General features: G+C 33.4%; 1 protein-coding gene across 1 annotated transcript in view; it reads right to left on the bottom strand.

The window, feature by feature from the left end:
- LOC134263688 (protein GPR107-like) overlaps positions 1-8,846 on the bottom strand; it is a 35,388-nt gene extending 26,542 nt beyond the window's left edge. Inside the window, exons 1-3 of the mRNA XM_062746055.1 lie at positions 8,710-8,846; positions 1,708-1,845; positions 396-446 (exon numbers count right to left, since the gene is read on the bottom strand). Coding sequence (XP_062602039.1) covers positions 396-446; positions 1,708-1,845; positions 8,710-8,826 — 306 coding nt within the window. The 5' untranslated portion in view covers positions 8,827-8,846. The remainder of the gene's footprint in view (positions 1-395; positions 447-1,707; positions 1,846-8,709) is intronic.
- Positions 8,847-13,329: the final 4,483 nt, after the last annotated feature.

Below are 13,329 nucleotides of genomic sequence, written 5' to 3'. Positions count from 1 at the left end.
AACAATAAACAAAATACCTTCACTTATTTTGCCTTGAAATGGTTACTGTGGAGTGTGGAATCATCATTGTTCAAGTGGTGGATCAGAGTTTGTGGATTTCGTGGGTCAATCTTACCCACAAAATTACACCCCCACAAACAATTATTTTGTCAATATATTTATTCATTGAATTGTCTGAATATATGAGTTATCCACCAAATTAAGTCTCCATGAACAAACAAAATTTTGCTTACCCAAAAACATTGACCCACATGAATTAAAATGATTCCACAGTATTCAATCTCTTGACTTTAAATTAACACTCTCATAATAGACACCACTATAAACATATGTACCTTAACATGGTGCAAATTATTTTGTACATGTGTCTAAGAAAAGAAACTAAAGATTCTTACCAAATAGGAAGCAATTCCACTGCTATCACTTTTATCAAGAGTAAATCCAAACTAAAATAAGAAGAAGATGAGATAAGACATTTAAAACAAGAGGCCCAGGGGCCACATCACTCACCTGAGCAATTGGCTAGGGAAAAAAGCACATATCAGATCAGAACTGAAAGTTTACTGGGGGGGGGGGGGGGGGGGAGGGGGCCATGATTTGAACAAACTATAATCAACACTACCTGAGGATGATTCCCTATAAATATCACTAAGCATGGCTTTGAAGTACTTGAAAAGAAGATTTTAAAAGGTTTCCCTACATATTCCTATGTAAAACTTTTATCCGCCATCAGGCCCCACCCTACCCCCGGAGGTCATGATTTGAAAAAACTTGAATCTACACTACCTGAGGATGATTCCACAGGAGTTTCATCTTTCATGTCTCAATGGTTCTTGAGAAGAAGATTTTTCCTATAAATTCCTATGTAAAACTTTGATCGGCCATTGTGGCCCCACCCTAACCCCCAGGGGTCATGATTTGAACAAATTTGAATCTACACTACCTGAGGATGATTCCTCATGAGTTTCATCTTTCCTGGCCCAGTGGTTCTTGAGAAGAAGATTTTTAAAGATTTTTCCTATATATTCCTATGTAAAATTTTGATTGGCCATTTTGGCCCCACCCTACCCCTGGGGGTCATGATTTGAACAAACTTGAATCTACACTACCTGAGGATGCTTTCACATGAGTTTCATCTTTCCTGGTCCAGTGGTTCCTGAGAAGAAGATTTTTAAAGATTTTCCCTATACACTCCTATGTAAAACTTTGATCAGCCATTGTGGCCCCACCCTACCCCTGGGGGTCATGATTTGAACAAACTTGAATTTACACTACATGAGGATGATTCCACATGAGTTTCGTCTTTCCTGGCCCAGTGGTTCCTGAGAAGATTTTTGAAAAATGCCATTAATTTTTCATTAATTCATAATTATCTCCCCTTGGAAAAGGGCTTGGCCCTTCATTTGAACAAACTTGAATCCCCTTCACCTAAGGATACTTTGTGCCAAGTTTGGTTGAAAGTCGCCCAGTGGTTCTTGAGAAGAAGATGAAAATATGAAAAGTTTACGCCGACGCTGACGACAACCCCGCCGCCGATGACAACAGACGACGGACAAATTTTGATCAGAAAAGCTCACTTGAGCCTTAGGCATACATATGGAAATTATGTATGAATTTGAATCTCATGTAATGAGATCTGAATTAAATAGGTTGAAAATCAATTAAGGTTAATAAAATTTTCATGGAAAATGTAAAAATGTATCTTACCATTGAATCCACCATCTTCCCACTATCTGTCATATTTACTCCATTTACATTATATCTAAACTGGGTGATGTTAACTTGTAGAGCTCCACTCTTTAAAAACCCAAACGTACTCAGTCTTACAACTCCTCTATCATCATTCTGGAAAAAAAATAACATTAGATATACAGACAGGTAGAACACTTGGATAGAATTTTAAATACATTTTATTCCATTTTACATTTTTTCTGATGGGTTGAAAATAATTACACATATATTATCTACACTTAAAATTTACTGGAATTCAAGCCACTACATTGCAAAACATTCAAAATTTCATTACTGCTCCTGTTCTTCTTAATTCTGGATGCTCATTATCACTAAACTTTATAAATAAGATATTTGGTGATTACAATGCATTACCATTAGATGCACAAACTGCCTGTGATTAAAGCAATAATACAAAATTGGAGAACTGTCTCACGTTCTAGACATCAGTACATCAAAGAAATGGCATTTAAAAAGCTTCCAATTCTTTGAATACTGAGTGTTTGATATATGAACAATAATTGATTTTACAATGTAAAATAAAAAGGAGAAAAAATAATACAAAAAGTGTTTCTGAAAAAAAGACAAGGCATTCCTACTGTCATCTCCCTGTGGTAAGCAGTGGAAACAGGTACCAAGCATGTATATATCTGTACAGGCACGAGGTGCTGGCAAACAAAAGTGGTATTGTAGCGCCTATAGCGGTAATGTATTTTAGTATGAAGAAATATTTCATAAAGGAATTTAATTTTTGAAAATTTAAAAGCGTAAGAGCTTCATGATAAATATGCCAGTGTGAAGCTTTGTACTTCATGAACCTCATGAATCTTCAAAAAAATTAATAAATTTTTTATACTGTAAACAAACTCTAATTCGCGAAGACTTTATTTGGCAATTTACCAGAGGTAAACTAGTTTGTGATGATTCATTTTCACAATCAAGCCTTTTTTGGGATCTGTTGTTAATAGACACAGAGACTTTAAGAACCGATTCGCGGCAAGAAATCTTTGCAATGACGAGGTTCTCTCAAACCTTGTAAAAATTTCTCCTACACAGATAAAAGATGGTTTCCAGTATTTACATTATTTTTCTGATGAGTTGCCACAAATTTACACCATTCAACTGGCATTTTTAAAGAAAAACAGTTTGCACTATATTTTCACATCAAGTGCAGTATGTATTATGATGTAACAATGGAGATATTCATGATCATCCATGGTAGTTCATGAGAAAATGAACAGTCTTCCTATTTGCAAAGAATAAGGAAAATTATTTGAACATGTAAATAATAATCAATGTACACAACTTTCTAGTGGTTATGAGTATGTAACGATGATGACCTTTTTTGAAGATATACAGTAAAACTCGTTTAGTACGAACATGGATATAGCGAATTCACGGATATAGCGAAGTTTTTCTGGGTCCCCAACTAAATTCTTAACAAATCTTTGTAAAATTTTACAGTTATAACGAACTCTGATATAACGAATTTACGGATAGAGCGAACTGATTTTGAGTCCCGCTGAGGTAAAATTTCATGAAATTTACATCTTTTATAACGAACTTTCAAGGATCTCAAAATTTAATAAATTGAACTGACTTTATTTTATTTTAGAATGTAAATAAAAATTCAATTTGAAATAAAACCTTGGTTATCAAAGTTTTTTTTCCTAATTTTTACTTTCCTTACATATTTGGTATTAATACTTGAAGGAAAACATGCATATAGCGAATTCGCTATATCTGGTTATGCGAATTCGTTATACGGATATAACGAATTACGGATATAGCGAATTAAATTCACAGGTCCCAAGGACTTCGCTATAACCGAGTTTTACTGTAGTGATAATGTAATATGCCCAAGATTACCATATTACTTATTATTATGCTTCCTGTCAGTTTGTCTCTATATAACCCATACCCTACTATTCTCGCATAGTGGTCTAAGGATTTATATAGCGTAAGCATACTATGCCGAAATAGTGCACGGCCTTATTTTCTGAATAAAATTCTTCAATGCACACACCGCGAATCGAACTCATGACCATGGGGTTGCCAGTCCGATGCCTTATCGATTACACCACAGAGACGATCACTAATTGGGAGAATTTAATTAAATATATAAACTTAATTTATACAATTGACACAAGAAGGAGAAAATAGACAAATATTATTTGAAAACAGTTATATTTATTCTAAGGAATCTTAGATAAATGTGTACAACAAAGTTACAAACTAATTACATACAGATCGTAAGATGAATTGATATCATGGGGTCATTAAAACGCTTTTTTATATAGCGCTCGATTGAAGGATGTAAAAGAATTATCAATGAGAATCCACATCTGTAAACAATCAGTCTTACTAACAAAACAGAAAATAAAGATGAGTATCTTTGGGACAGAAAATCCTGACTTATGTAGAGAAAATACTAGTAACCAAAATAACTAAGCATGCAACTAATTTTAGCATGAAGATTTTGAATGAGTTTTTGCAAGTGCGCTGTGTTACCACCATTATTTTCAGGAAAAAATCATATGGATTGCCGCATAAATAATAACAACAGTCAGCATAATAATAACAATAGTGTTGCATTATGCATGTACTATGCCTAAATAGTAGGCAGGGTTTGACACATAGTGCACTCGCCTCCGGCTCGTGCACCATGTGTCAAACCCTGCCTACTATTTAGGCATAGTACATGCATAATGCAACACTATTATATAAATAGACTGAAACGAATACCATAAATCAATATTCAAATATTCGTGACTGTTATTCAATTTGTATTCGAACATTTGGTAACTAAATAAAGGAGTTATTATGCCTTTTCATATACTTGCAAATCCTATTGTTTATTACTATATATCTAGATGTATTTAAGATAGGTGTCCATGTAAGAAATAAACGTCTGTTCCAAGTCGTTTGACATGTACTTATGTACATTAAGACCCACGTTTATTTTCAACAAAAAACTAAATTAGAAAAAGAATCTTTATAAAAAATCACACTAAAGCCTTTTAACTTCTTAAAATTAGTTCACTGTATTGCATTCCCACTACGTAAAACGTATAGTCACCAAACCAGCAGGTGCTCGCCAAGTTTTTCTGTTGTACTTATAAAAAAGAAAACGGTCCGTTTCCGGAAACATGCTGTAAATTTATTAAAAGTAAACTATATTTGAATTTAAAATATAAGGGTTACTGTCGTATCGCCCCAAAACCTGAACGCCCCATGCATGAGCGCCCCAAACATTTTTACCGGCGCCCAAGTACAAATATGAGCGCCCCAAATATTAATAACGAGCGCCCCAAACGTATTTCACGAACGCCCCAAATTAGCATTGCGAGCGCCCAAAATAATTTGGTCACAGATACACATGCAGGTGCTCGTCTAAATATCAATTTGTTTACTTTTCCTTCTTCAAAGAAATCTGGTGAAATATTCTTATAGATTATCAAGTTTTATTCGTGTCATTAAAGATAATAGTACAGTCATTTGTAATAAAGTCAGAGCACGACCGTAATCCCAAATAAAAGGAGAACACCCCCCCCCCCATATTTTATCAAATACCGGCTATATGAAGTGATTTGAATTCATTTGGCGATAAAGCATGATAATATTGGGGGGAAATAAAACATTTTAAATAAAGTCTTACAAATTGTGATAGTTGCTTGACCAAATCTGCGTCATGAAGTCTTTGACGTACAGTATTTTTTTCCTTTGTGGAAATGCAGATAAGTGCTTAAAATGCGTTTATGTATTTATTTTTGTTATTAATTTCTAGATGTATTCATTTTAATTTACACGCATGATCTGTCTGTGCATGTTCGATATATAATTCACATGGAAAGGTGGTATAAGTCGTCGAAGGACCAGAATTACAGTGTATGTTTGTTGAATTGGGTGTCTGAAATTATGTTTACTGTGTATACACAGACTACAAATCCCACTGATCTAGTGACAGGTGTGTAATATTATGTAGCATTACATAATCAGGTACACAAGAAGCAACGAAAACGCACGGCACGTGCACTATACTAACGATATACTGCGATTTTGAACCTAATCTACATCATTAAAATTAGTAAAAAAAATTGATAGATGACTTTGGGTAGGTTAAATGATGTATAATTTTTTGTATTCTTATAATTTTTGTTGTATATTTATTACTGACAGATTCTAAATAAATTTCGTAACTCTTACAAAAAAAAAAATTGCAACCTACGTAGACGATTTAAAAAAGAAGTTGGTACTTGGTATCTTGAATAGATTAATTTACCGATTTACAGGAGATATAAGGTATAAGAATGAATATGACAGCTAGTCTAAAAACTTTTCTGGTTAATTATTATTACATAGTTACTGCAGAAATACACATCGGTGTTTAAGTTTATTCTATTCGTACACTGTATTTCCTCTTTGTAAGATCCTTATTAGCACTGAATAAATCAAAAAATTTAAAAAATCAAAATAAATTACGGTTCGGGAATGCACGTATAAATATGAATTCCATTTGTTTAGTACGTTTACATTTATTTTCATATAATGCTTGTTTACAATTCTTGGGGCGTTCGTTACTATACTGTATACATCGTAAAACTTGAAGCACTCGTGATAAACAACTGATAAATATCATTCGGGATGCTCGTGAATAATAATATATCTTTTTAATCTAATAAATTGTAATAAAACACGCATCAAAGACAACAGTTTGGTTCTTTACTAGTTAATTTAAGCCTTGGGGCGCCCAAAATGCTAATTTGGGGCGCTGGTGAATAGTGCTGGGTATCGCGGCTGAAAAATCGTATGGCAATATATTGCAATATAATATTTTGTATTGCAATATATCACAATATAATTTTTTAAATAAATTTTGCTTTTCATCAATTTTAAATGAAAACAAAAACTCAAATTACATGTATTCTCGAGTTGATATTGCAACTGCCTAATCGTGTTGTGTGTAAGCAAGTGGCAAGCAAGTTTTTTTTTGTGGCACAACTTAAAGAATCAAGTTGTAATATTCAGATTCTGCTTTAACATGAAGAGCTTTCATGTAACAGTTGTCCTCTTTTCGTTTCGACAGACATGTCTCTGGTTTCCGATCAAACTTCAAGTTGCTTGCCGCCATATTTTACCTTGAAAAGGGCAAATAACTCTTTTTGTAACAATTTATAGCATATCGAACCCGAACCGGTATTCACAAAAAAATACCGCGATACGTATTGTGAAGAAATCGGGATACACCGCTTAACCGGTATAATATATTATATGATTGAATAATTTCCATCTCTCTGATTGGCTGATCCAACTATGTTAGAAAAATACTACGTTGTATTGACCTGCACGTGACGTTCCAGGTCAATACAAGGATTTATTTCCTCTACATTGATCTAAAAATAGATTGGGAAATTCCAAATTGATACAAATTGTTTTGGAAAGCTATTTAAACGACTCTGATTTTTTTAATGTGAAAAAAAAAACAAAGGCGAATATATATTTTAGGGTGAAGATGTAAGAGGGGATGCAGGGACCCCCGTCCAACACTTTTACTGAACATGAACATGTTTTTTGTTGTTGTTTTTTTTACTTTTTGGCAGTCAGTTTTCCCTGATAATAAATACTCCTTCCTTTCAAAATCTATCCTATAAAAACATTGACATTATATTTTTTTCATGGAAACTAAAATTGATTTAAAAAAAAAATTCAAATTGATACGACTGGTAAGGTTTATTCACATTTTAAGTCTGTTTCTCTCTTGTACTTGGCTAGGACTTTATTAAGTGCAAGTTAACAAGTAATGAGCTGCATCATTTTGTCAGTGAATCATATAATAAAACAATTATTGCTCGGTGAATATTGTACTCCTCAGATGGCTAAATCATTGTACTGACCTCAAAAAGCAGCAATAATTGTATAATATCGCACAGCACTACTGGTGAAATACGTTTGGGGCGCTCGTGATTAAGATTTGGGGCGCTCATATTTGTACTTGGGCGAAGGTAAAAAATTTTGGGGCGTTCATGCATGGGGCGTTCAGGTTTTGGGGCGCAGTGACTAGCACCGAAATATATTAATATTCTTAAAGAAGTTTAATATAATGTATATTTTTCACAAATGATTTCAGAATCTGCTTTTATTTATAAAGCTGTACAATCGATACTGTTTGTTAATCTGGAATATTTTCTCTGCACAATATAAATCTTTCATTACTTTCGATCGAGAAAGTCATGGCGGTCATCGTCATAGGCCTAGATCAGAGATTCAGAGGCTGATATATGTTTGGCTTACAGATGATTAAATAAATTTGATCTTGTGCCTTTATCAGGCCAGTGGTACCATGTGGACAAAGTTTACAACCTGCCTTGTACATGTATTTGCTTTCGTTTGGAAAGAAATGCTTCTTTTTCCACTGTGATCAAAAGCTCAGTGGATACACAATTTATTGCAAGAAATACGGGTATAAAACATGTGACCGAATATTTAAATACAAATTCTCCATTCGAATATTCGTGAAAAACTATTCATTCGCGAATGTTCGTACATCCGTTTCAGCTCTATTACTTAATGAAGTAATTACCAGAAATAAAGTCAATCATCAAGACAGAAGTAATTAAACTCTGGATATTAATGAAATCATCTCATCCAATGTCATCTATGTAACAAGCAGTCAACGTACATGGAAGATTTCCCAACCTTTGTGTGGCACTGGTCTGAGAAAGATTTGGAAGAGACAATCCCAATCTCGCTGGGATTGTAATTTACAGTGCAACTCTGACTTTGTTTATATTATTCAAAATCGTGTCAGAGCGGCCCCACCCCCTTCTGCAACATGAAGATATATGGAACATATTCTAAGTGTAATTGGGTCTTGTCCCAAGACACAGTTACTGTGTAGTAGAAATAGAAAATACCATTAGATGGTTAGCGACAATGTTTACATATATGTAGGTGAACTCGTTTTATTTTTTCAGTTACCTTTAGGCTTAATTTGTGTATTCTTCCTGACGCCAGATAACAGATACACGAACATATTAACCAACTCGTCATCAGTTTCTTCTGACTTCGACTGATTCTTGCAACTCCAACTTCCATGTTGGCGATCACTCCGTCAGTCTTCTGTTTGGCAACACACGATTGGTTCTAAATGAACCAATGAACACCATTGTTTTATATTGACTTTTACGCGGGATTTATTTGATTTCGGTATATTTGGTTTGGTAACGCACGGACCTCTTATTTATGAAATTCAGTTCAGCCCGTTATATCAAAAGAAAGATAATGTACACTAAACAGACAAATTGTAGACGCATAACTGTAGGCCACTGATGTAGCATCGTTTTTGATAACTGAAGAACAGTAGCTCTCCGAAAAGAGTCTGTCAATATATATGATATTTTCGGAGAGCTACAGTTCTGCACCTACGTTTTTTAAAGTGGAGGGGTGGTGGAAAAGTTAACCAATCGGTGGAAAAACGATCAAATTAAGCTTACGTACATGTATACACTGGCGCATTTAGAGGGGGCCCAGCCCCCCCCTTTTATGTCCAAAAAATACACAAGATTTGATAAATCAATGTTTATTTGACCAGTGTGTCTGTGGACCCCTACCCTACCCTACCCAAACTGGTCGCCCCCCCCCCCTTTCAAGATTTCTGGATCTGCCACTGGTATACCTGCTTTTTTTTTCTTTTTAACCCTTTTTCAGCCCATTGTAGAAGATACAACCCCCTTCCATTTCCTAATACAGGTGAATAATAAACGATTCCTCTACCAGCTGTATAGTACAGAAAGACCGGCATACTTCTACGAGCAAGAGCCTCGGTTATATAATTAGACATCCTGAACTTTCAGTGATAGCACGGAACAAAAACATCATTTGTGTAACATATGTTATTTAAAAAGACACAATCTACACAAAATTCATTCTGATATCAAATAGATCAATTTTTTTTTTGGGGGGGGGGGTCGATTAATTCCTTCCTGGCATTTTCGTAATCTGTGTCTAGTTCTAGTGGTTTTGCGCATATTTTGAATATTCTTTTACTTCTGTAAAATCGTCGAACTATTTTCAGCCAATGCTGTCGAAAAGCATTAGTAAATATAGTTTCTTTAGTGTACTATAGGATCACCTTGTGCAACAGTACTGGGGAAAAGCCTTATTGCTTATACATTTTCTTTTCGAGAAAGAAAAGTCTATAAAAAATCACAAACTTATCTAAATTCCTAAATTCTTCAATTTGAATAGATTGATTTTTTTATGTTTCAAGAAAAACAAAGCCTAACGAAAAGATAAATTTAATGTTTTTATATATATTTTGTGTAGAATTATTTATTCACAGGACCTAATTTAGACAATACACTTGAATAGTTGGGGTAAACATTTAACAATAATGCTATATTTTTTGTCATTTTACCTGCGAACCTTCCCATAGACCACCCCTTCCCAAAATGTGAAACAATGATTGTTCATGCATTAATTTCTACTTCATACTAATAAAAAAAAAAAAGAAACAACAAAAAACAAAGCTTCATTGACAAATAAAAAGCACACAAAAGGCTACAATTATCTATAAGGTATGCATGGTTTAGAAGAACATGTAGTTTTGCAACAGAAGAAAAGGTTAAACCAGTTTTTCTTATTTGGCATTCTCAATCTTAAAAAGAAGAAAACTGAATAAAAGTTGCATGTATAGTCTCTTGTCTAATATCAATGTAGAAAATGTTTTTTTTAATTCTTCGGTACACCAGGTCATGGAGTTGAATGACTTCTAACAACTTCTGAGAAAATAATAATAGAACATCCCACAAATTGTTTTGGGATTAATGTCCTAATCCACGAGTAATGGAGGAAATGTTTCAGTTTGCTAACAAGGAAGAATTGATGTAGGAATTTGAAAATAATGTTTCTATTTAAGCGTATGAAAATACATACAGGTGTATATTGTTTAATTGTATGTCGGGAATTTTCTTCTTTGGGGGTTGTTCCTTGAAGTGTGTTTTAGTCTCCCTTTGCAATCAATATAGGGACAGTGCTTTTTTTACTTAAAAAAATAAATAAATACCCCCCCACCCCCCGAAAAACAGCTAGAGATTTTTCTCATTTCAGTCAACGTTCAGTAAACTATCCTCTGTATGGATCACTAAAAATATATCTTATCTGGGGAACTAAAGGCAAAATTGGTCATATGGATGTACAGCCGACGTCAGCATAATGTATATCATTACTGTACGTATCTATCCCTTGTATTCATATAAACAGGGATTCGGTAAAAAAAAAAAAATATAAATACATGTAGTGTCTTCCCGCAAATTTTCATTAAAATATATAAAAAGTGTTAACTATTTTCGTTGAAAGGCAATAGGAATAATACTCTATAGGATTCTCGGGAATAATAACGAAAGGTCAAGTTATTAAACACTGAAAGAAATACCTAGTTGATTTAACTAGTGTGCCTAGTAAAGCGTTCGACGTGATTAGTAATCGCTCTGTTTACTAGCTAAGATAGTGAAAAGTGGAGTAGTGGTCGTAAAAATACTTAAATACCTAGTGAAAGTTACTTATAAGTTCTTAGATTTACTCGTTATCTAGTAAATCTATCCAATACCTAGTAAAACTACTTTTAAGGTAGTGATTGTATGGACAGTAAATTTACTAGTCTTCCCAGTGACTTTCACTAGTTATTTTTTTTACAGTGAACAGACACACACATTTAAAAAAAAAATGATAATTTAGTAGTATTCAGCTAATTTTAAGGGAAAATTCATTGACAAGCAAAAAAAGTTAGTATAGGTTATTATTTAGGGGGTGCAAGAATAAGGTAGTTTTAACTTTAAAGTTTCCAATCATTTATTATTACTATATATCGGCAAATTTATATGGAGTGACATCCCCACGGTCATAATGTTCAACATTTGACGACTGGTATAGGAAATTTATCTTCTACAGATAACGAATGGTAGAATATTCACCCCCCCCCCAAGTGTTTTCCCTTTTTCATCTGCCTGAAAACCTATGGTTATAGTATGACCTGTTGAAATTCACACTACCGTCAATTTATTTACACCTTTTTTCTCTTTTTTCTCATTGTTAAAAACATGCAAACAAAATATATGGACACGTCAATTGAATTATTTCAACCCACGAAGAATAATGGGAAGTCTTCTCGTCCAAGCAATGACGAATGGTATTTATGAAAGTTTTATCTAAATTCCTAAATTCTTCAATTTGAATAGAATTGATTTTTTATCTTTCAAGAAAAACAAAGGCTATAACGAAATGTAGAATGTTCACCCCCCCCCCCTCACCCCAAGTGTTTTCCCTTTTTCATCTGCCTGAAAACCTATGGTTATAGTATGACCTGTTGAAATTCACACTACCGTCAATTTATTTACACCTTTTTTCTCTTTTTTCTTATTGTTAAAAACATGCAAACAAAATATATGGACACGTCAATTGAATTATTTCAACCCACGAAGAATAATGGGAAGTCTTCTCGTCCAAGCAATGACGAATGGTATTTATGGAAGTTTTATCTAAATTCCTAAATTCTTCAATTTGAATAGAATTGATTTTTTATGTTTCAAGAAAAACAAAGGCTAACGAAATGATAAATTTAATGTTTTTATATATATATTTTGTGAAGAATTATTTATTCCCAGGACCAAATTTAGACAATACACTTGAATAGTAGGGGTAATGACGAATGGTATTTATGGAAGTTTTATCTTCAACATTCGAAGAACGGAAGGTTGTTTAATCGATTACCCCCTCCTCCTTCGACTAATTTTCCTCTCTCTTTTTGGGTACTTCTCTTTCTGGAGGGCTTCCGTCAAACCACGACCTATTTCACCTTATATATGTTTTTCTTCTTTCTATGTTGAGAAGCTGCAAGTAAATAAAAATACACGTATCTCTGAAATTTTCTGAAATTCGTTTAAAAATAAATATAAAATAACAGTTACTTTTCATTCATCTCCGATATATTGATTCAAATCATAGGCAAATATTTTCAGTTTTTGTGAGATTTTTGTAAATTATAGAGATTTTACATTAAGTATACTTTAATATTAGATGAAATATGAAATAAAATTTGGATATAATTGAGATTAAATTTTTTCACTTCTTATCTGTCGCGCTATAGGCATTCTGCCCGCCTTATACGCCCATCTTCTTTGCATATAATATTTTTTTTCATTGTAGCAATTTAATTTATCGATATTGACCAATTAATGATATTTCTTGTCTTCTTTCAAAAATTATTCTTCTAGTCCACATTTAAAATGTACTCCATATAGAACGTTTAAAAAAAAAATACATGTACGCAGAAAAAAGACGTTTATAATTTGCATGATTGAAATCATACCAGCGGCAGTAGAAAAAGGAAAAGAACTTGCATGTTGTTAGAACTTTTTTTTTTCATCCTACTCATTATTTCAATAAAATATGTTCAAAACAATTTATTCAAAGTTTTTGTACGATGCAAACGAAGGGTTAGTCACATTGCAATGTTTCCTATGAGATTGCGGAAGAATATTGTTTACTTGCAAGTTATTAAATGATTGGTCAACGACACCGTCCTAGAGACCGCTTTTCCAT

The sequence above is a fragment of the Saccostrea cucullata genome, unplaced genomic scaffold (assembly GCF_032062105.1).
Source record: "Saccostrea cucullata isolate Sc308-1 unplaced genomic scaffold, CSIRO_AGI_Scuc_v1 ctg648, whole genome shotgun sequence".
Classification (NCBI taxonomy): domain Eukaryota; kingdom Metazoa; phylum Mollusca; class Bivalvia; order Ostreida; family Ostreidae; genus Saccostrea; species Saccostrea cuccullata.
Note: the sequence above shows the minus strand (reverse complement) of the source record. Positions and strands in the feature narration are given on the sequence as shown.